Here is a 23,243-nt window from a genome sequence, read left to right as displayed (position 1 = left end):
ATAATTAGACACCTTGATTTTCATATAATCTTTCTGTTTTCATCATATTAACTTTGTGACTTGTGAATTTTTCCAACGTAGGTTACTAAGAGTATATGTAGTGCTCACGCCCAAGGCGTTTTGGATCAACTGAGGTGGCGGTATTTTAGGGCATTTGTCTAGAGATACACGACGACGGAAAGTGGCGTTTAGGGTAGAGGTTTCGTTCCATAAGCAACATTTTGGGCGGTTTGTTGCTTCACCGAGTTGGGATTAATCCTGGCTAATTGGTCAAAACTGGGATAATGAAAATATAATTTAAGATTCCATGTATAGAGCAAAATTAGTGTTGGCCTGAAAACACCCGAAGAATCGGACTGATTATTCTAACCCTTACCTTCCCTTTATTGTAGATGTTTGAATTGGGTCCTTAAATTCTAGGCATGTCAGTTTTGGATCAGGTTCGGGCTCGGATATCAACAAACAACTTGGAACCGAAGAAATGACTCTTGTTAACAAACGAATATTCAATGTGGTAACTAAACCTAAGAAAATATGTATGAGGATTGTTTGTTTCATCCACAATTATAAATCCAATTCAACCCTTTTAATCAACCATCTCCATGAGGTTCAACATCAGTCTCAGACTTTCTAATATTTATCGGGTTGGTTTATGTCGGTTTCAGGTAGGGCCTACTTTTATGAGCCCAGTATGACCCGTTATTCCATTTATTGGCTTACTTTTTTTTTACTTTGACCGTTTTAAACCGTCATAAATAGCATTTAACCCAAAATAGCACAAAAACTTATATCCAAAGTTGAAAACCACCCAGGTTGAAAACTTGAAATGTTAACCCAAATTAATATTGTCATGCCTATGACATATTATACACCATCAAATTAATATTGTCATGCCTATGACATTATAACATATTATACACCATCAATGACATTTATAAATTACAAGACTCATTATAAATTACCATATACATGTTTTCATTTCTTTCCTTAACTCATCAAGATTTCAATCATGAAATACAAAACCCTAGCCCTCACTCTCCTATATGTTTGCCCAAATTATTATTGTCATGCCTATGACATATTAATTATACACCATCAAATTAATACTTTCATGCCTATGACATATTATACACCATCAATGATATTTTTAAAAATGTATTCTCTAAGACTCATTATAAATTACCATATACATGTTTTCATTTCTTTCCTCAAATTATCAAGATTTCAATCATGAAATACAAACAAAATAATTTCTACGCGGTTGCGTCCATCGATGGCACAGGCTCAAAGGTTCAAGTAGATTTCAAAACCCCCATGATGTTCACTCTTAATGAAGACGCCAATCTGACGCTTGTAGCAAAGATCAAGGCCACGAGAAGCGATATGAATTTGGGAGAAGTTAGTGTGTCCATCAAAGAGCTTATAACAAAAGGGAAGACGTCACAAAATATGAGTTATCCTGTGACAGAGCGGTATGGTGAACCGAATGGAGAGCTCAGTTTTTCCTATAAGTTTGGGATAAAGGTGGCAGAGCGTGGGGAGTTTAGAGATGATAGTTGTGGCTGTTGCGGTGGAGGTGGAGGTTGTTCTGGTGGTGGGCATGGCGATAGCAAAGGTGGTGGCAAGCGTGGTGAACGGGGTTGTTTTAGTTTATGTCGTGGTGACAGTGACAGTGACAGTGACAGTGACAGTGATGGTGATAGTAATAGTTGCTGTGATTGTGATTGTGATTGTGGCGATGGTTGTGTAGACTGTTGTGGTTGTAGTTTTGGTGGTTGTGGTTGTGGTGGCGGTGGTTGTGGTAGATGAGGTGGTACAAAACATTGCTACTGGTTTTCTTTTCTACGTGCATGGCCATGATTTTAGGTTATTATTGCATGGATGGATTTTTTACATTTCTTTTCTCATATTTAGCAATTTTTTTACCCATCTCGTTATGATGGTGTTTTAACATACGTTTAATTGTTATGAGTTAACTTCGTTATGATATTGATACTATTTAAATTAAACAATAATAATATTTTAAGTGTTCACACGCAGTTCATGTAGTTAATAAAAAAACATATTGATAAAACAAATATGTTAAGTTCATCCGATCCATTAATAGGTTGACGTGTTACAAAATTTTACAGGTCAACGAATACTGTCAGTGACTAATAATAAAACCATCGGACGACGGTTCTTGAGTGGCTATTTGGGAATTTTAATGATATGATGGCCAAAAATGGAAAAAAGGAATATCAAAATGGCTATTTTAGGTATATTTCCTATATAAAAAATTACAATTTTAAAATGACGACGTTGGTGATTTCGGAGCATTGTGACTGTAAGTTGACACACATTCGCTCCGTTTTAGTTACATTTGCTATACGTTACAAGAACTAGAACTAAAAGATTGTGATTTTATTAAGTCTTCAAACATGTGAGATAATAAAAATATTTTCTTTTAAGTTTCTTTTAACCACACAATTATTCTATTCTGTATCGTTTCGCATGCATAGATATCTATATTACATTACTAGCATAAGTGCTCGCGTGTTGCGGCGGGAACACAACGGGCATTCCGTCAAGTGGTGATCGGCTTTGTGGTGGTAACAGCGTTTTAGTATAGCAAAAATTATATTTGTGATATTTTACTATACACAAAAAATACAAAAATTATATAACCTTAGCAAAAAAAAAAGTAAATTAACAAAATTGAGCATTGTTATGGTTATAAGTTTCTAAAACCTAACCCGGGTACAGTCTAACCGAATTTACTAATCCAATGCCGGAATCTGCCTAGAATGGTGGTCTTGGCAGAGATGGACGATCCTAGAGGCTTAAATTTTAAAGTGCTAAGGACTTTGTTAGGACAAAATTAGATGGCCACGCTAAAGAAAATATAAAAACCTAAGGAACCCGTTAATTTTAAAAGAACACAATTATACAAATGATTAAACTAAGTATTAAAAAAATTAAAAAGGAAAAAATTTACAAACTATTCACTCAGTTTCTTCTTTCCGAAAACCATTCTTATATTTTCCAAGTTCCAAAACAACATAAATGCTAATAGTTTACAGATGATGCCTAATAATTATGGAAGGAAATGAATATATTATTATATTAACTAATATAGAAAGCATCGCCAATTTTGTATCTATTTGGTTGTGCAACTGCGGAGGGTGGCGTTCCAAGGTTGACCGTTAGATCCCCCGAAGGCCCGAACACAACAAGAACCCTGAAATCATGTCATACAATATGTAGTAGCATGCCAAATTTAACTTCCAACTGTTTTTGTCCATCACTAATCACTAAAAAAATGGAATTAGCCATTAAAATCTACAATCGTTGTATATAACAAAACAAATAGATAAATGAAAAATGATACTAATAAAGGTTACGAAGTCTGCCAAACTCGTGAACAAGATCAATGGGAAACAAACGGTGGTTGTTATTGTACAGAACATCATATAAACTTGGACCAAGCTTCTTAAAACATGTTAAGTGGTTTCTTAACTCACAGACAAGTGTGACGACACTTGGCGTCATTGTCACTGCTAAATTATAATATGATTGATGTCTCAAACAAACACTAACAAATACTTGCAAGTTGCAATACAAATATGATTTTGATAGTCAAACCAATTTCGTATTTACACACAGCTACAAAACTAAGTTAGAAAACCGCTCACACCGCAATCACTCTAATTTCTACTACAAAAGAATTTATAAAAAATATGTAAATAAATAAAAAATAAAAACATACAGTTATCATGTGTAGCAAGCTCCTGAAAAGTGTTTTTTAACCTTCATCATGTTCAGATAGCTAACATTCAACCCTTTTTGCACAATATCCTATCTGCAGTTAACAAAAAAAGAATCATTAACACATTCTCAAAATTCTTTTTTCATTCAAAGTTATATATAATATTACATTGAGTTATATTTTCGCATAGTGCACCGCTAACTGTTATGATGTGTCCCTTTCTGTTATATTGGTGAGTAAGAAAAACAGGGACTCGTTATCCATATATTCATGCCTGCAAATAAAAAAAAACTAACCACACCATATTGATAGCACACATGAGTAATTCATGAACATTAACTCAAAAATCCAAATTATAGTCGAGGTCTGGCCTTGGTACATCATAATATAGTATTTCACCTTCCGAGGTCAGGGACTTGTCAAGCAAAAATAATAAATTATTTGAACCCATTCATTTGTCTAGTCGAATTTAAACGAACGAACATGAACATGCCCCCCACATGTTTTCATTTGAACTTTACTATGGATGTATGATATTTTTGCAGCCATAGATGGAGAATACTTATCTGACGTGGCAGCCGGTAATCTATCTATACTTTTTGACGTAGGCGGTGTAGTGGGAGGAATCCTAGCCGGTCACATTTCCGGCCGGGTAAACGCTCTAGCCATTACCGCTGCAAGCTTCATGTATTGTGCTATCCCAGCCCTATACGTCTACCGAAACTATAGACACATGTCCATGACCATAAACATCATGCTCATGTTAGTAACCGGTGTGTTTGTCAACGCGCCCTACGCACTCATAACCACTGCGGTTTCAGTCGACCTCGGGACCCACAGTTCACTTAAAGGAAACTCACGGGCGCTTGCAACTGTGACTGCAATCATTGATGGAACCGGGTCCATTGGTGCTGCAATCGGGCCGTTGCTTACTGGTTACATTTCGACCCAAAGCTGGAGTGCAATTTTCACCATGCTTATGGCTGCCGCTTTAGTGGCATTGCTGTTTCTTACGAGACTTGTGGTGACGGAAATAAGTGCAAAATGGCAAGAGTCGCGTGAATCAGCAACAGATTTTGTAAGCATTGAGTTTGCACAAGAACATCTTGCTTATTATAGATGTCAATGAAGCTAACCTACCTCCCAACCTACATAAAACCATAATTGGTTACAAGATTTCAGATTATAAAAAGTATGATGGTAAACTTATTAACGTGAATAAATTATATAAAAATCGCACACGCAGAAGTGATTACATGACATGTAGCCTATCGGTTGTTTGCTCTCCGTTCCTATATCTTCCTCGATCATATGTTTTTCAGCAAGCAGTGATGGAATATCACGGGAGATAGGACCACACAAACCTGGTTATTAACGATATATGTTAATAATTACAAAAAACATATGAAACCACTAAGTAATTAGAAATAACTGAATTATTATAGGGAATATACCTCTCTAGTGTCCCCTTTTGTGAACCACAAGTCCAAATTTATACGTTTCAAGCTTTATAGAATGAAATGGCAACACAAGTCGTTCCACTACATCCTTTAAATGTGTCACGAACGACGTCAATAATCCCAAGGCAAGCTGTTAGGTAAATGACACAATTTGAAACATAACATATCATCACCCAGATAGTATTCGATCAACCTTTATAGCAGCATCTGTATCCGCCCCCGAAGAGATGCTCATGACACCTAAACAATGAAAAAAGAAATAAATATAAAACATTTCAATCATGTGCACAACATTCGTGTACAAAATGAACAGTTACATTAAATTTACCCATGCTAAATATACACTTGGACCACAATTATAAATATAATGAAACAGAGAAAGTACCTTTAAGAAATTTTCAAATTCTGCCAAACATCAACATTCTTAGTTTCCACAGCAGCTACATCTGCTGAGATGCTAACTCTCCTTCAACAGGCGCCTTGACTCGTATTGGGACCGAGACACACCACATTGTTTCCAAATTATGCTCATTAAGTGAATAAGTGCTACCCTACCCACGCTTAGTAAAAGCGCACCATTTCCAAAGCTTAAACTCCAGTTATTAAAACCTAAAAAGTACACCACAAGGCAAAAAACAATCAAACTCATATGAAAAAACATGTTTAAACTAAAACTGAGACTAAAAGACACAATCATATCACAATTTCCAATGATCTAATCATTTAGGAAAAACTAAACCACAGTGCAATGTTTAATCTGAGCTAACCAGTCTAACCTCATAGCATATAACTAACAGTTTAATCTACGGAATCATGTCAAATCACATGTGGATTCAACAAAATTGATAATACCAACAACAAATCAATAAAAATTAACCAAATACGTTAAAATTGAAGTACCTGCGATAGCTGAGTCGAGGTCAAAGTGGATGAAATCGATCAGCGGGATAAAGAATGAACCAATTCTTGCCTTTTTAATTGATGAAAAAAATATATATAATCACCTTCCAAAATACACATTTGATTCAATATCAATCATTGAGTTGTTCCACCAACACTTTGTCTCAATCTTTTTGGGAATTAATAATCAACAATTAACATATTATATGATAATAAAAACCATGTTACTAAATAACAATCAATGTAAAGAAATTACCTTGCCCTAATTAAACAATTGTGGAGTGTGATAACATATAAGCAATCGCTGGCTTTAGTTTATATCAGTAGTAAGCCGGAAACGTCGCCTTTAGTCGCCGGAGGTAAACCATATTAAATTTAACGGTGTCTCCCCTTGAATGTGGCTTAATTACCATTTTGTCCATCTTATATGTTTTATAAGTAATATAGATATAGATAATGCATAAAGTCAACCTTTCATATCCCATATGAGACGCCGTAATAACTATTGTATCTTCACTCCCCCGTCGACCTTATCCCAATACTTTATTGCTCTGGTAACCATTGATTGTCGACGTTCAATAATAACTATGTGCAATCAATTATTAGTTTCCTCAATTTAGGTCCGAGGGCGTTTGCTTGCCGAACTTCAATGGCAATCAATACTTTGCAATCATTTATCAGTTTTCTCTTAAGCATCTACCACCTTCAGTTTCTTTTATTTGTATTTGTATAGATAGATGAATTCCTTTACTGCTTCATCCGGCATCTACAATATGTTTCACCAACTTTAATCTCGCATGTATGTTTTACACCTAATTTTAATTTTTGGGTTTTTTTTTTGAATCCTTATTCCAATAATCATTAGTAACATGGGAATTAAGATCACCGCATTTATCAAAATAATCTAGAATAATTTGCTTGCTATTAGCTAAGTCATAAGTCACGCAAACTTCAGGTTGCGAATTTGATAACCATTTAGACGATGCATCGAATTAAAAACACTAAATGGTATCATGTCGGGATATACATATCCTTTTATAATTTTCATAGTATATTAGATATTTACACCCAACTTAGTTGGTTAATAATTAACTTTCTCTTGAGAACCAACATTGTATGTTTAATTATCATGAAGAATCTTCGGGTTCTCCATTAAATTCACATCATCAATGACTCGGAATGGTCAAACCGGTCAACCCAATATATTAAACAATCATGATCCATAAATTTTTTGGCTTATGATCGCATATGCTTTAGTTTTACTCGTGCTTGTTTAATACACGACAAAAGATCCCGTATTTTATTCTCGAACGTTCATCTCCTCTTGTGGTCGATTTTAATATTAATATTGTTGATCCCATTATCAACATGAGGGTCAAAACAATTTTCTCATTTACCATGTTTGTGACCTTTATAACAATCATTGTATAAATATCACATTATTAACATAGTTGATCTCATTATTAACATGAGCATCATAACAATTTTTAATTACCATGATCACAAACTTTACACGATCATAACATCACATTCACATCAAGGAATGGATTATTAGCCAAATTTTCATGGTTGTATCATTACAATTTCTTTATTTATGTACATAATCGTGACCTTTACACTGATTATATTTATATTCACATTCTCTTCAGGAATATATTAGGCCCACACAACATTCATCTTGTGGTTATTTTAAACCACTTTTTTTTTTCACTCATTTAACAATAATGCTACTTCATGAGCATAAATAAGATTTAATAAATGGAAATTGCATCATTAAACCTTTTTTTAGAAATGATATTCTCATCAAACACTCTCAATTAAGAAGTAATTATGATCAAGTGATGCTCATTTGTCTTTCAACCTTCAATAGTAAGTTTATAAGTTTATAATGGGTTGTAAAGAACAATGTTTTATATATAATCATGAAATTGATAATAGGCATCAATTGTCTTTTAATTATGTATTCAACACCCTTTAAAGACAAATTATAACATCTAATACAATGAGTAAATCATTTAATTCTAAATATGATACGGTACATCATAAAACGAATAATCTGATGCCTATAATGTAATCACAACTATGAGAATGTTACAATAAAACCATACAATTTTAATATGTTTCTAATACATCAATTTTTTTTATCATTGAGTGAATGAGTGAGTGAGTATATATTCTGGTCATGATGTATTGACAATAATGCATTACATGCAATTTGTAAATTATTTTTGGACTTGAATTAGGAAAATAAAAAACAGCCAAGTCTTGATAAGTGAAAACTTAACTTCTTATACCTTTCATTAGATTTCATAAGTTCTTCATTATATAAATGAAGTATATCTTGTCAAAGTGATTTTTTTGTCTCTATATAACATATAATCAACAATAACAAATATAGTTTAACGCTTTAACTTAAAATAACTATGCCAAAAATAAGTTTTAAAAGCTAAAAAATCCATTATGACTTCGTCTACATTTGCAATACGAACTTTTCCAAGTTTAGGCTGATATGTATGTAGTTATACTATTAATAAATACATACTTCTATGTTAAACCTAATAGTTGAATTGAAACATAAGCATGTACCTTTGACTTTCATAAAGTACCAACATAAGTTATACTCAATTATTCAAAAAATAAGTTGTTGGAGATGTTTAAAAGAAAATGAACCGAAACTACCAATTTGAATGATTTCTTTATCATCAGTTTGTTACATGGGTCGTGAGTGGGAGCTTAGTTTCCGTCCATGCGACCTTGGATTGTTGTTACATGGGACGTGGCGCCCAGTCAGCGAGGGTGGGAATTTGTTTTTGGGGTGTAAAGGTGTAGGGGCTACAAATAGTAATATAATAATAATATTTCCTTTCTTCCTTCCGGCGACAAAATCCTCCCGCCCCCGCCACATTTCGCCCCAAAATCGCCCCGGAGGCGGTGCCCCCCCCCCCTAAATCGGCCCTTATCGCCCCTAGATTTCGCCCATTACGAATGGCCTAAATAGAGGCTTCTTGTATTTGATATAACGTACTTAATGAAAGGACTTCTCCCATCCATCATTCTAAATTATCTCTCTCTATATTATGTTCTTATGTTTATCTACTATGAATGTTGGTTGCTAATAGATTAATTGTTGTTTTATTACACGTTATCAGCACAAATTGCTTTTGAATTGAACCATATTACGAAAGGGTGGATCATATTATCCTACAAGTAAGTTTTATGTTGATTCATCGACTTCTTATTCTTATATTACCTATTGTTATTGTTATTATCGATACTTTGGATAGTTATATATGTTCTATTTTTGATAATTTGTTTAAAAAATAAGAAACTTTTCTATCAGGGATAAAATAATAAGACACCTTGATTTTCATTAATCTTTCTACTTTCATCATATTCACTTTGTGCCTTGTGAATTTTTCGAACATAGGTTATTTAGAGCATATGTAGTGCTCACTGTTGGATTTAATGGTCGGTTCGGGTCAAGTCAACGCGACCGACCCGAATGTGACCCGGTATGAGTTACACCGGGGGTAACGATATATTAACCCACTTAAATGTTAATTGGGCTCGACACAATCAAATAGATGGACCGGACAATGGATTAGGCTTTGAACTTGCAATTGGGCTTTAAGCCCAATAGATTAATTGATTAAGCCCTAAAGTATTTTCTATATATAGTATACTATATATACATAATATCTAACCAAATATTTTACACAAGAAAAACCGTAAACCACCACACTAAACCCCAGCTGCAATTCCGGCACCGTTTTCCGGCGCCGTTTTCCGGCAGCTCGGTTTTCCGGCGGGTCTTTTCCGGCCAACATACACCAAACATAGCCATACCAAGTTGTTCTTCAGTCACTGCAAACACCACCGCACCTCAATAAAGCCCCGGCGTCGTTCAAAACTTTGAGCCGCGTTTTTCCGGTGACCGGGTTCTTTTCCGGCAAGCTCGTTTTTTCGGCGAACCTGTCTCCGGTTGAGCTTGTTGCTGGTTCTTGCACTGTTGCTGCTCTACTTTGGTGCTACTGCTGTCCATCGCTTTCTGCCGTCATCTCAAGCCGCTGCCGCCGTCGTCGGAATTCACCGCCGACCGCCGTCATCCACCTTTGCCCGCAAATCTCGCCGGATTCGTTGTTGATCTTGGATTGTGTCACTTCTAGCTCTTTCGTTAGCCTTCGGTGTCTTCCCGATTTCGATAACCGAGGTATATCGACGAACTAATCTATGGTTGTTTATTTATGTTTAATCGTACTCGTTTAACGTTGTAATCGGATCCGGGTTTTGGGTTTCGGTTTTTTGGTTCGTGTAAATCGTTTATATTCCGCTGCGTTTTTATAGCTTGTTTATATGTTTGTATATTAAATCATTAATATTGATTAATATCTATTTAAACGAAATTATTAACTAAAACGGGTTTAAATTATTTGACCGTTTTCGTTCCGAACCACCGTTGAAACCCAACAGTGGTATCAGAGCCGCGGTTACAACGTACGAGTCGATCCGGTTCGCTTAAACCGGATCTACATCATAAACTTTAAATCGTTTAAAGTTTTGATCTAGATTTATTTTTGGGTGATTTTAGATTTAGTCAAAGTTTTGTTTATTTTATTTGACCAAGTAAAAACGACCCGAAATTTATTATTTTGAATATGTAAATCCGGCCCCGACCTATGTTTGTTTGGTTGTTGAGCTTGTTTTTGGCCATATGGATGGTTCAAAAGTTGTAAACGGTTATTATTTAATTTTCGGTTTTCTTTTGGCCATAAAGATGGTTCAAATTTGTAATAGGGGAAATTATTGTTAGTTTATAAATTTGTAATTAAGAAGACGCGAAGATAACTAAGGACAAGCTCAAGGATTTCTTGGAGTTAGTGGGAGTTCGGGCAAGATGACGGGATGCACGAAGAAGTCCATCCTTGTGGTTGTTTTGTGTTGTGAACCCCTTGACCCGATCGGTCTCCCTAATTGGCTCTAGGGAGACCGATCACCTTTTGGCCATAAGGATTTACATATTATTATTTGCTATTGTGGTTGCTTGGATTGTTTATAATAAGATTATAATATCACCGACCTAATATCAAATAAATTTGAAAATAAACATTTTATTAACCAATTATGTTTTGCAAATTAAAAGCGTTTTGATTTCCAAAACTAATAACTTAATAGATTTCTATTAACTTAAAATTGGTTAGTCATATCGCGACAAACTTAGTTTTTAATAGGTTATTTAAAACTAAGTGTCCTGAGAGATGAAAGGGTTCATCAATTCGTAGAAATACAGTAAAATTTGACTTTTACTCTATTTGGTAATTTTAAAATTAATCCCAATTTAAAACCAATAGTTTATGCCAATCCTACTACAAGTCACACTTGAGGCATACTGCGAAATTTCAAGTGTTTGGAGCTACAACACCGCACTTGTTTTCTAGCCTATCTCATCAAGGTGAAAGCGTTTCGTTGACACATCCGGCCCTTTCACACGTCACTGTACTAGGACAACTATTACTTTACTCTCCTGTTACATGCCAAAGCTGTCTGGAGACTTAAAGTGGGCAAGGATGAGGCTAAACGTATCTATATAGACAATCGTTGTCTCTATAGGCCTCATAACCGAGAGTTGTGCTCTATTCACAATTGGCAATCGTTGTCAATCTGCCTAACCACTTATTAATTTTGTGTGCTACAGCTGCCTTTAATAACTGGAAGTCGGATTCTCATGCTCCCATTTCATTAATGTTATTGGGTCATTAATAATGGGACTACAACGTCGAAAATACTAATTAAATTTACTTTTGCTTAATTAATCAGATGTCGTCAAACGAAAACTCACCCTACGCCCTTAAGACTATCCTTGAGAAGGATAAACTGAACGGTACCAACTTAATCGAATGGCACCGCAAATTGATACTTGTTCTCTCCATGGAAAAGCGCCTGTATGTTCTCGATGGACCTGTTCCAACCGAGCCTGAAAACAACGCAGTCGTTGCTCAAAAAGTTCTTGAAAAGCATAAGGATGACTCGGCTGATGTCTCCTGCATTATACTAGCCACCATGACTTCTGAGCTTGCTAAAGGTTTGGAAGACTTGGGTGCCTATGAGATGCTTGAGCAACTCAAGGGCATGTTCCAGAAACAAGCCCGCCAAGAACGTTTCGACACCATGAAACAACTCATCAGTTGCAAGATGGCAGAGGGGTCTCCCGTCAGTGCGCATGTCCTAAAGATGAAGGGGCACATCGATCAGCTTAAGAAACTTGATTATCCCCTGCCCGATGAGATGGCAGCTGATTTCATCCTCAACTCTCTCCCCAGCTTTTACGACCAGTTCGTAATGAATTTCAACATGAATGCCTGGGTGAAGACAGTGCCGGAGCTTCATAACATGCTCAAAACGGCTGAGATGAACATTCCTTCAAGGACCAACCAAGTTCTGATGATTCGATCTGCTGGTGTCAAGAAGCCAAAACCAAATAATCGGGGTTTTAAGGGAAAAGGCAAGAAGAAAGTTATTGTTGCTGCCAAGGTTGCCACCAACACTAACAAGAAAGTTGCAAAGCCACCGTCGCCGCCCTTTGAGGAGCGCCAGTGCTACAAATGCAACCAGATGGGGCACTGGATGCGTAACTGCCCCGAATACCTAGCTGAGATCAAGAAGAAGAGAGCCAATGGTGAAGGCTCTTCTCGAGGTATTTCCATATACGTTATTGAACTTTTCACTATCTCTAGCAACACATGGGTATTTGATACCGGATGTGGTTACCACATCGTTAATGTCTTGCAGGAGCCTGAGAAGTGGAGGAAACTGAATAAAGGCATCATGGAACTCATCATTGGAGATGGGAAGAGAGTAGTAGTTCTGGCAACTGGAGTATTTCATTTTACTTGTCCATCTGGCCTAGTTTTTCCTTTGAATAATTGTTTGTATGCTCATGGCTTAACAAGAAACATCATTTCAATTTCGTTGTTGTTTGAACAAGGATTTAAGTATGTTCTTAATGGCATGGATATTTCTGCTTACTTAAATGATATCTTTTACTTTGAGGCTAAACCTCGAAATGGTATTTATGAGATTGATGTTCAAACTGACAATAACGTATATCATCTTTCAAAACGTATCAAGACTAGCATCAATGATACTTTTCTATGGCATTGCCGACTTGGCCACATAAGCAAGGCAAGAGTTAAAAGACTCCAATCCGAAGGGATTCTTGAATCCACAGGACCAGACTCTTTTGATGATTGTGAATCTTGCTTAGCTGGCAAACTCGCCAAAGACTCATTCACTCATAAAAATGAATAGCAAGTGATCTGTTAGAACTCATACATACTGATGTATGTGGACCTTTCAGAACCATGACTAGAAACCATGAAAGATACTTCGTTTCTTTTATCGACGATTATAGTCGATACGCTTATGTGTATCTTATGAAACACAAGCACGAAACTTTTGAAAGGTTCAAAGAGTTTCAAAACGAAGTGGAAAAACAACTTGGTAAAGCCATTAAAATGCTTCGATCAGATCGAGGTGGAGAGTAGCTCAGCTCAGAGTTCATCACTCATCTAAAAGAGCGTGGAATTGTTTCACAGCTCACTCCACCTGGCACACCCCAACTTAATGGCGTGAGCGAGAGGAGAAAACGAACTTTGCTAAACATGGTTCGATCGATGATGTGTAGAACTAACTTGCCTCACTCCTTTTGGGGTTACGCCCTTATGACCGCCGCCCGCATTGTCAATCTAGCTCTAACTAAGAAGATAGACAAAACTCCATATGAGATATGGCATAAGGGAAAGAAGCCCAAATTGTCTTATCTTAGAGTATGGGGATGTGATGCTTATATCACAAGTGAGTCTGATGACAAACTTGATCCTCGCGGCGTAAAAGTTGTTTTCGTCGGATACTATAACAAAAGCGGTTATTACTTCTTTCATCCTGATACAAATACGATTTCTATCAAGAGGAAAGGCCACTTTCTCGAGAAGAAATTTATCAATCGAGGAACTGGACATAACATTGTCGATCTTAAAGAAATTCGAGAACCACAAACAACCGCTGAGGAAGTTGGAGCGTCTGATCAACAAGTTGTTGTTGCTGATACATCAGACGTGAACACGAGCATTCGCAGAAGTAGTAGGACTCCCGTACCAAATTCTAGATACTTATGGCATCTAGATGGTCCCGAAGTTTTATTAGTAGCCGAGTCAGGCGACGAGCCTACTAACTACAAATCTGCTATCTTGGATCCGGAATCCAAGAAATGGCAAGATGCCATGAACGCCGAGATACAATCCATGCATGATAACCAAGTTTGGAAATTGGTTGAGCTACCCCCGATAGTCGGGCAGTAGGGAGCAAATGGATTTTCAAGAGAAAAACCGACATACATGGAAATGTGAAAACCTATAAGGCATGGCTAGTCGCGAAAGGTTTTACTCAAACTCAAGGTGTTGACTATGATGAAACCTTTTCGCCCGTTGCTATGACTAAGTCAATTAGAATATTGTTTGCCATTGCTACATACTATGACTATGAGATATGGCAAATGGATGTTAAAACCGTTTTTCTTAATGGACATCTTTCTGAAGATGTCTATATGGTTCAGCCTGAAGGTTTTGTCGATCCAAAATATCCTAATAGGGTTTGCAAATTGAACAAGTCCATTTATGGACTTAAGCAAGCATCTCGAAGCTGGAATCTTCACGGTTTTGTCAAAAATGAAGATCAGCCTTGTGTTTACAGAAAGGCTAGTGGGAGCACTATATCATTCCTCATCTTGTATGTGGATGATATACTGATCATTGGAAACAACATTCCTATGCTTAAAGAAGTTAAGCACTGGTTGGAATCTTGTTTTGCAATGAAAGATCTTGGAGAAGCCGCATATATTCTGGGAATAAAGATCTATAGAGATAGATCTAAGCGGATTCTAGGGCTAAGTCAAAGTACTTACATAGACAAAGTAATGGCACGCTTCTCAATGGAAAACTCCAAGAAAGTAGCTGTTCCAATGACTAAAGGAACCGTGTTGAGCAAATCGCAATCTCCGGCAACGGACATTGAATCTAAACGCATGCAAGCAATTCCATATGCTTCTGCGGTTGGCTCCATCATGTACGTTATGTTGTGTACTAAACCTGAAGTCTCGTATGCCTTGAGCATGACCAGTCGTTTTCAACAGAGTCCTGGCATTGCCCATTGGACTGTTGTGAAGAACATTCTAAGGTAATTGAATAGCACCAAAGACATGTTCTTGGTGTTTGGGAGAGTGGAAGAGGAGCTCACTGTAAGGTGCTACACTGATGCTAGCTTCCAGACTGACCGAGATGATTCTCGCTCACAGTCGGGTTTCGTTTTCACTCTCAATGGAGGAGCTATTTATTGGAAGAGTTCCAAGCAGAGTGTAGTGGTGGATTCTACCTCCGAATCCGAATATATAGATGCATCAGATGCTGCTTGGATGAAGAAGTTCATCACCGATCTCGATGTGGTTCCGAGTATTCACAAACCAATCGAGATATTCTGTGATAACACAGGTGCTATTGCTCAAGCCAAAGAGCCAAGGTCTCATCACAGAACCAAGCACATTCTAAGGAAGTTCCATCTTATTCGGGAAATATTGGAACGAGGTGACATCGTGATAAGCAAAGTAGACACAGATCAAAATCTAGCTGACCCGTTCACTAAGCCGATGACTCAGGACAAGCATGATCAGCATAGAGATGCTATCGGGCTTAGACTTGCTAGTGATTTATTTTGATTTAGTATTTGGATGTATGAACGTTTAATCAGTTGTACTTTTCTGTTCACTTTTGATTTAATGGTTAAATGCAAACGTTGAATAATACAACTGTGTTCATTTTAATACGTTTAATCCGTGAATATTATATTCTAAATTATCCGTAGTCGGTCAGACTCGTGGGAACGATTCTGAATTAAGACTATTCTGACTTTGGACTCAAGCAATTGACTTCCAAACTTACAGACTTCATTATGAATGACGTTGGATGTAACTCGCATCAAATCATCTTCATGGATATTGATCATAAGATGTTTTGATAATGGTATGCTCATTTAGTATCCTAAGACCTGAGATACATATTAGAACTCTCGTTTACCGAGGAATATTCTTTGATCATGTCAACCGCTGTTGCGTAACTGCCAGCCATAAAGGCATTGATTGGATATGTTCTGGAGTTCAGTGGGAGTTGTATGTAGTCAAGATGAGATTCTGTACTCTTACATTAAAATGTAACAGTTAGACATATTGGCGTCCTCGTTGATTCAAACTGGTAAAGTGTGAGGCCTCACCCAAACTTACTGTGTGTTTGAATGTACCACTTTGACTCTATATCGAGAACTACAATAATTGAACACTATATGAGATTGATATGATCCATGTCTCATTGTTCAATTGATGTCTTATACAAAAAGGATAGATGACAACGATTACTATAAATTCATTATCTTGCAATAAGGTATTCCAAGATACTTTGGTTATGGATTTAAAAATGTCATATTTGGTTGGGGACAGCTATGTGTAGCTAGAACGCCTCTGGCTGTTAGCGTTGTGATACTTGACCCAAATCCGTCCAAGTGGGAGACTGTTGGATTTAATGGTCGGTTCGGGTCAAGTCAACGCGACCGACCCGAATGTGACCCGGTATGAGTTACACCGGGGGTAACGATATATTAACCCACTTAAATGTTAATTGGGCTCGACACAATCAAATAGATGGACCGGAAAATGGATTAGGCTTTGAACTTACAATTGGGCTTTAAGCCCAATGGATTAATTGATTAAGCCCTAAAGTATTTTCTATATATAGTATACTATATATACATAATATCTAACCTAATATTTTACACAAGAAAAACCCTAAACCACCACACTAAACCCCAGCCGCAATTCCGGCGCCGTTTTCCGGCAGCTCGATTTTCCGGCGGGTCTTTTCCGGCCAACTTACACCAAACATAGCCATACCAAGTTGTTCTTCAGTCACTGTAAACACCACCGCACCTCAATAAAGCCCCGGCGTCGTTCAAACTTTGAGCCACGTTTTTCCGGTGACCGGGTTCTTTTCCGGCAAGCTCGTTTTTTCCGGCGAACCTGTCTCCGGTTGAGCTTGCTGCTGGTTCTTGCACTGTTGCTGCTCTACTTTGGTGCTACTGCTGTCCATCTCTTTCTGCCGTCATCTCAAGCCGCTGCCGCCGTCGCCGGAATTCACCGACGACCGCCGTCAGCCGCCTTTGCCCGCAGATCTCGCCGGATTCGTTGTTGATCTTGGATTGTGTCACTTCTAGCTCTTTCGTTAGCCTACGGTGTCTTCCCGGTTTCGATAACCGAGGTATATCGACGAACTAATCTATGGTTGTTTATTTATGTTTAATCGTACTCGTTTAACGTTGTAATCGGATCCGGGTTTTGGGTTTTGGTTTTTTGGTTCGTGTAAATCGTTTATATTCCGCTGCATTTTTATAGCTCGTTTATATGTTTGTATATTAATATTGATTAATATCTATTTAAACGAAATTATTAACTAAAACGGGTTTAAATTATTTGACCGATTTCGTTCCGAACCACCGTTGAAACCCAACACTCACGCCCAAGGTGTTTTTGATCAACTGAGGTGGCGGCAATTTTCGGGTGTTTGATTAGAGATACACCACGACGGAAAGGGGCGTTTAGGGCAGAGGCTTCGTTCCATAAACAGCGTTTTGGCCGGTTTGTTGCCTCACCGAGTTAGGAATAATTTCAGCTAATTGGTCAAATTATGATTATGAAAATCCAATAACTCGTATAGCTAAAGAAAACATTATTTATTAAGATTGTATAGATAGAGCAGAAGTAGCATTGGGCCGAAAAAACCCGAAGAATCGGACCGATTATACCTAACCCATACCTACCTATATTGTAGATGTTTGAATTGGGTTCTTAAATTCAAGGTATGTCGGTCTCAGGTCGGGTTCGGGTTCATATATTAACAAATAGATTGGAACCGAAGAACTGGTTTAACAAACAAATATTCAATTTGGTAACTAAACCTAATAAAATAATCCACAATTATGAATCCAATTTTTAATCGATCATGTTGGCTAGCTTATTTTTACTTTGCCTGTTTTAACCGTCATAAATAGCATTAACCCAAAATAGCCCAAAAACTTATATCCAGAGTTGAAAACAACCCAAGTTAAAAACTTAACATGTTCCCCTAATTAATTAATATTGGCATGCCTATGACATATTATACACCATCAAATTAATATTGCCATGCCTATGACATGCATATAGCATATTATACACCATCAATGACTCATTATAAATTACCATATACATATTTTCATTTCTTTCCTCAACTCATCAAGATTTCAATCATGAAATACAAAACCCTAGCCCTCACTCTTCTATATGTTTGCCAAAATTATTATTGTCATGCCTATGACATATTAATTATACACGAACCATCAAATTAATATTGTCATGCCTATGACATATTATACACCATCAATGACATTTATAAAATGTATTCTCTAAGACGCATATTATAAATCATGTACATGTTTTCATTTCTTTCCTCAAATCATCAAGATTCCAACCATGAACTACAAAACCCTAGACCTCACTATTCTCTCCGCAAAGAACCTAATCAAAGATTATCCCCCCAACAAACCAAATCTTTTTTATGCGGTCGCGTCCATGGATGGCACAGGCTCGATGTTTCAAGAGTTCAGAACTCCCAACAACAAAAATAGGGACTGGAACGAGGTTTCGGACCCCACGTGGGGTTTCCCCATGAGCTTCACTATTAATGAAGAGGCCAGCTCGCTCAAAATAAAGATTATGGCCGCGAGAAGTGATATGGGTATGGATATGGGAGAAGTTAGTGTGTCAATCAAAAAGCTTATGGAAGGTTTTATAACCGAAGGGAAGAAGTTGCAGACTGTGAGTTATCGAATGACACCGTGTGGATTTCTCAGTTTTTCTCGTATGAATTTGGGGAAAAGGTTTCCAAAAAGGTGGCAAAGCATGGGGAGTTGAAAGATGATAGTTGTGGCTGTTGCGGTGGTGGTGGTGGTTGTTCTGGTGGTGGGCATAGTGGTGGCAAAGGTGGTGGTAAGCGTGGTGGACGTGGTTGTTTTCGTTTATGTCGTGGTGATAGTGATAGTGATAGTAACAGTAATAGTTGTTGTGATTGTGATTGTGGCGATGGTGCTTGTGTAAGCTGTGGTGGTTGTGGTGGTTGTAGCTGTGGTGGCTGTAGCTGTGGTGGTGGTGGTGGTGGTTGTGATTGTGGTGGCGGTGGTTGTGGTAGCTGAGGCGGTAAAAAACATTGCTACTGGTTTTCTTTTCTACGCGTGCATGGTCATGATTTTAGGTTATAATAATAATCTGTTAACACAGAAAGCAGTAGCAACACTTATTAACTTATAATTACCAAAAGTTAACATATTGATAAAACATTGTATTGGACAAATACTGTACTTAGACGATACCATAACTAAAATAAAAAGAAAACATATATAGTTTATTGAAGAAACACTAACCAGACCCCGGGCAGATTACGGATAACCTGGGGGTTAGATAGATGTTTCCCACGAGGGGTTAGACCCTTGGAAGATGGTTCTTCTGATAACCTGCAAAACAGACACCGTGAGCTCGTCACTGAGAAGGGGGGGGTTCCTCCTTGTGACCACCCTCCGGCGTGAGAATCAGACTAGATTGCTCTTTAAATATAAAAGTATATTAAGAGATTGCTAGAGCAGATATCAGGTATATATGATAAGATAAGATGTTGTAAGATGATCATACCATTGGGGTATTTATAGCCGAAGGTAGGTTTCCAAGGGGTTTAGCCGGCCCAACACGCTACCAACTGTAACCTATGCACGTGCCCTGCCTGTGAGTGGTGGATAGGTAGCGGCTGACACAGAGCAGGCGTGTCGTGCACTCTTCCTCTTCTGCCAACTACAGGCTAGGCACGTGGTATGGCAGGAATTGGTGGGTAGGCGGCGGCTATTGGTCACAGTGCTGTGGCGTGCTGCCTGCCATGCTGCTGTCAGTGAGCTGTCGCATTCTTGGTCAGATCTTTTGTCTGTACCTCGTCAGGTATCACACAAAAGATCCTCCATCATACGGACTGGCTCATTTAGGCGGGAGTTTTCCCCCTCCCGCCTTTGCTCATTCCTTCAGGTGACACTGGGGAGAGTTAAGTGCCTTGTGCGTGTAGCCATGCTGCGCGGGTGGCCTTCCCTAATGGCTTGTATCCGAGGCTGCGGGGACAGGCGGAGTCCTTCACCATTGGGAGGCATTTCCTGCGGGACCAGCTTGCGTACTGCGCGTAAGGACGTTACGTCTCTGAGCATGGTTGGTCCTGCGGATCCAGTTGGTCTCTGCGCAGACGTCCCTGTTTAAGGTGAGTCTTGCGGGTCCAACTGGGCTCTGCTGGGACCTACCTCTTCAAGTCCCCCCAGTCCAATGTTCTTCTCATGAGTGTTTAATAAAATGAGGTGAACTTTTGGACTTGAGCAAAGGGTTTTGAAAAGGGTTTTGTAAGGTTTTCCATGGGGATTCTTTCCGCGGAAGTCCTTGTCACTTGCAGAAATGCCCGAGTTTCCTGCTTGGTCTTTGGGTATGATGCGGGTAGGTCTGTAACCTCCTCGCAAGTCAGGAGCATTGAGTCCCAGTTGTATGTATTTTCCATGAGGTTTTGGTAGTTTTGAACATAGTGATCAATTATGTTAAGACCACCAATTCCATCTTGGAGCTTCAAACAACGTAGTTCTCGACGTTCCCGCTACGCGGGGATGTTATTTCCGTTTCCGCAAGCATTGCCCAGAAGATCCTTCTTGGTTTCAATTCCCAGCGGAGCGCTAGGTATGTGAAGGGTTTTGCCTTAACACTGTACCTGTGCTCGTCTTACGGTTACTTTACTTCCAAGGTATTCCTGGCGTCAATTCCCTGCGGGTGCTAGGTATGTGAAGGGTTTTGCCTTTACACTGTACCCGCACCCGTCTTATAGTTACTTGGTTGCCGAGGTACTTGGCTTCAATTCCCTGCGGGTGCTAGGTATGTGAAGGGTTTTGCCTTAACACTGTACCCGCATCCGTCTTACGGTTACTTGTTCACCAAGGTTTTCTTGGCTTCAATTCCCTGCGGGTGTTAGGTATGTGAAGGGTTTTGCCTTAACACTGTACCCACAGCCGTCTTACGGTTATTTGTTTGCCAAGGTTTATTTGGCTTCAATTCCCTGCGGGTGCTAGGTATGTGAAGGGTTTTGCCTTTACACTGTACCCGCATCCGTCTTACGGTTACTTGCTTGCCAAGGGGTAAGGGGTATTTTCCCGCTTACTTTTTAATATTTTCGAATTTTGAATTTTGAAATTCGAAGAGTTGGTGAAAAGATAAGTCCAAACCTCTGAAAAGTCGTGCGACGGTTTCTTCTGACTGTGTCAGGACGTGCAGGGAGTTATGGTGACGTGACAGAACATGGTCATTCCAGTTGCTTCTTCAGGCGCGTGGGCACGGGATTTCGGGCGCGTAGCCGCGAAATCTCTGGCATACGTCCTTGTGACAGATGTTGCCAGCTTGCTTTTTCCACGCGTCATAGTTTCATTGCACCTTTGATTTCTCTCTCTTCCGTATTAAATTCATCGCATTAATTGCGATTACTATATAAAGGGGGAGAGGGTTATTTGCAATTCACACTTTTCACTTTCATCTCTTCTTCTCAAGTAATTTCCGGCGAATTTTTCTGTTCAGTAAAGCATTACCCTGAAATCTCTTTTCATCTTTCTTCCACCATGTCTTCTCATGATGCTGATGACCAGAAGACTGCTGGCGAATGCCAGCGCTTTCTTCCTGTCGATCTGTACCAGTATATCGTCAGGAAGTTCATGCTCTAGTCTCTCGAGCCTGAGTTTCCTGAACCCCACCATACTGTGTACGATGCCCCTAGTGGCAAGATCGGGGTTTATGCTGCATTCTTTGTCTACGGAAACCTTAGGTTTCCGTTGACAAAGTTTGTGTACCGTGTCCTGGAGAGGCACGGTGTGCACCTGACAGAGGTGCACCCCATGGCCATTGCCAAGGTCCGGCACTTTGAGTGGGTGTGCCGGATACTGGGCCTTGAGCCCCTCGTTGACCGTCTGATGACCTTCTACACTTGGAGGTGCATCCAGGGGTGGTACACTCTTACAACCCGTATCAAGGGTTTAAAGATTTGTACCACCGAGCGGAGTCTTCGCTCATGGAGAAGAGAGTTCTTCTTCATATCCGCTCGCGCCATCCCCATCGCCATGAAGTTCAAGAATGGCCAGGCGCTTCCGAACCTTCCCGCCCTCAACTACGAGGAGGCGGAATGGTTCTCGAAGATATCCCGGGTCCAGTCCCCGGTTTTCCGTTTTCCGGAGTCGGCGATGGTGATGCTGGGGATGAGCCGGGTGTGGAAGGCGGCGAATGCGGATAAGGTTCCGATCGTCCTTGAATATGGTTCGAACTCTGTCCCTTATGGTACGTCTTGTTTCATTTTGCTGACTTCGATTTTTTCTAACTTTCTTGTTGATTTCAGAGGGGAATGATCTTCAGTCGCTCCTGAACCCGCGGGAGGAAGATGGTCCCGCGCGGATGGGTACTCGTGCTCTGGACGAGAACGAGTTGCCCATCTTAGAGCAGACCGCGGGTCGGTTCGTGGAGGTTTACCCGCCAGGCCAAGAGATCCTGAGCCACCGACGGCCAGGTAAGCCTATCTTCTACCCTGAACCTCTCAATGCTGTGCCTGCTGCTGGAGTTGACATTTCTTCTTCTGAGGAATCCGCAGAAGGTCCTCCACTGGTGCGGAAGAAAAAGGCTGCCGCCGGGAAAGGCAAAGAGAAGGTGGCCTCTACGGCCGACCCGGTAGTCCTATCTGACTCGGAGTCAGATAGTGCAGAGGTGGCGGGGAAGCCCGGTGGTGAGGAGACCACCGCTCCGAAGGCTGTAGCTGTTACCTCCGGGGAGGCAGCGACGACGACGGTTACCGGTGTCAAGAGGCCGGCTCCATCGGGTTCGCCCCCGCTCGTCCGTACGTTCAAGCTCAAGAGACCCCGTAAGTACCCCCATAATTCTTGTCTAGATTTGTTGTTTCAAATAAATT

General features: G+C 39.3%; 1 protein-coding gene across 1 annotated transcript; it reads left to right on the top strand.

The window, feature by feature from the left end:
- Nucleotides 1–1,230: 1,230 nt before the first annotated feature.
- On the top strand, nucleotides 1,231–5,653 carry LOC143548180 (uncharacterized). Its single transcript, XM_077039419.1, has 2 exons — nucleotides 1,231–1,801; nucleotides 4,294–5,653. The coding sequence occupies exons 1-2, from the start codon at nucleotides 1,231–1,233 to the stop codon at nucleotides 4,875–4,877; spliced, it is 1,155 nt and encodes a 384-aa protein (XP_076895534.1). The 3' UTR covers nucleotides 4,878–5,653.
- Nucleotides 5,654–23,243: the final 17,590 nt, after the last annotated feature.

This window comes from Bidens hawaiensis, unplaced genomic scaffold (assembly GCF_021521415.1).
Source record: "Bidens hawaiensis isolate Kalapana, Puna unplaced genomic scaffold, B.hawaiensis_p1.1 tig00014923_1, whole genome shotgun sequence".
NCBI lineage: Eukaryota > Viridiplantae > Streptophyta > Magnoliopsida > Asterales > Asteraceae > Bidens > Bidens hawaiensis.
The sequence above is the reverse complement of the archived record's forward strand: the minus strand, read 5'-3'. Positions and strand labels throughout refer to the sequence as shown.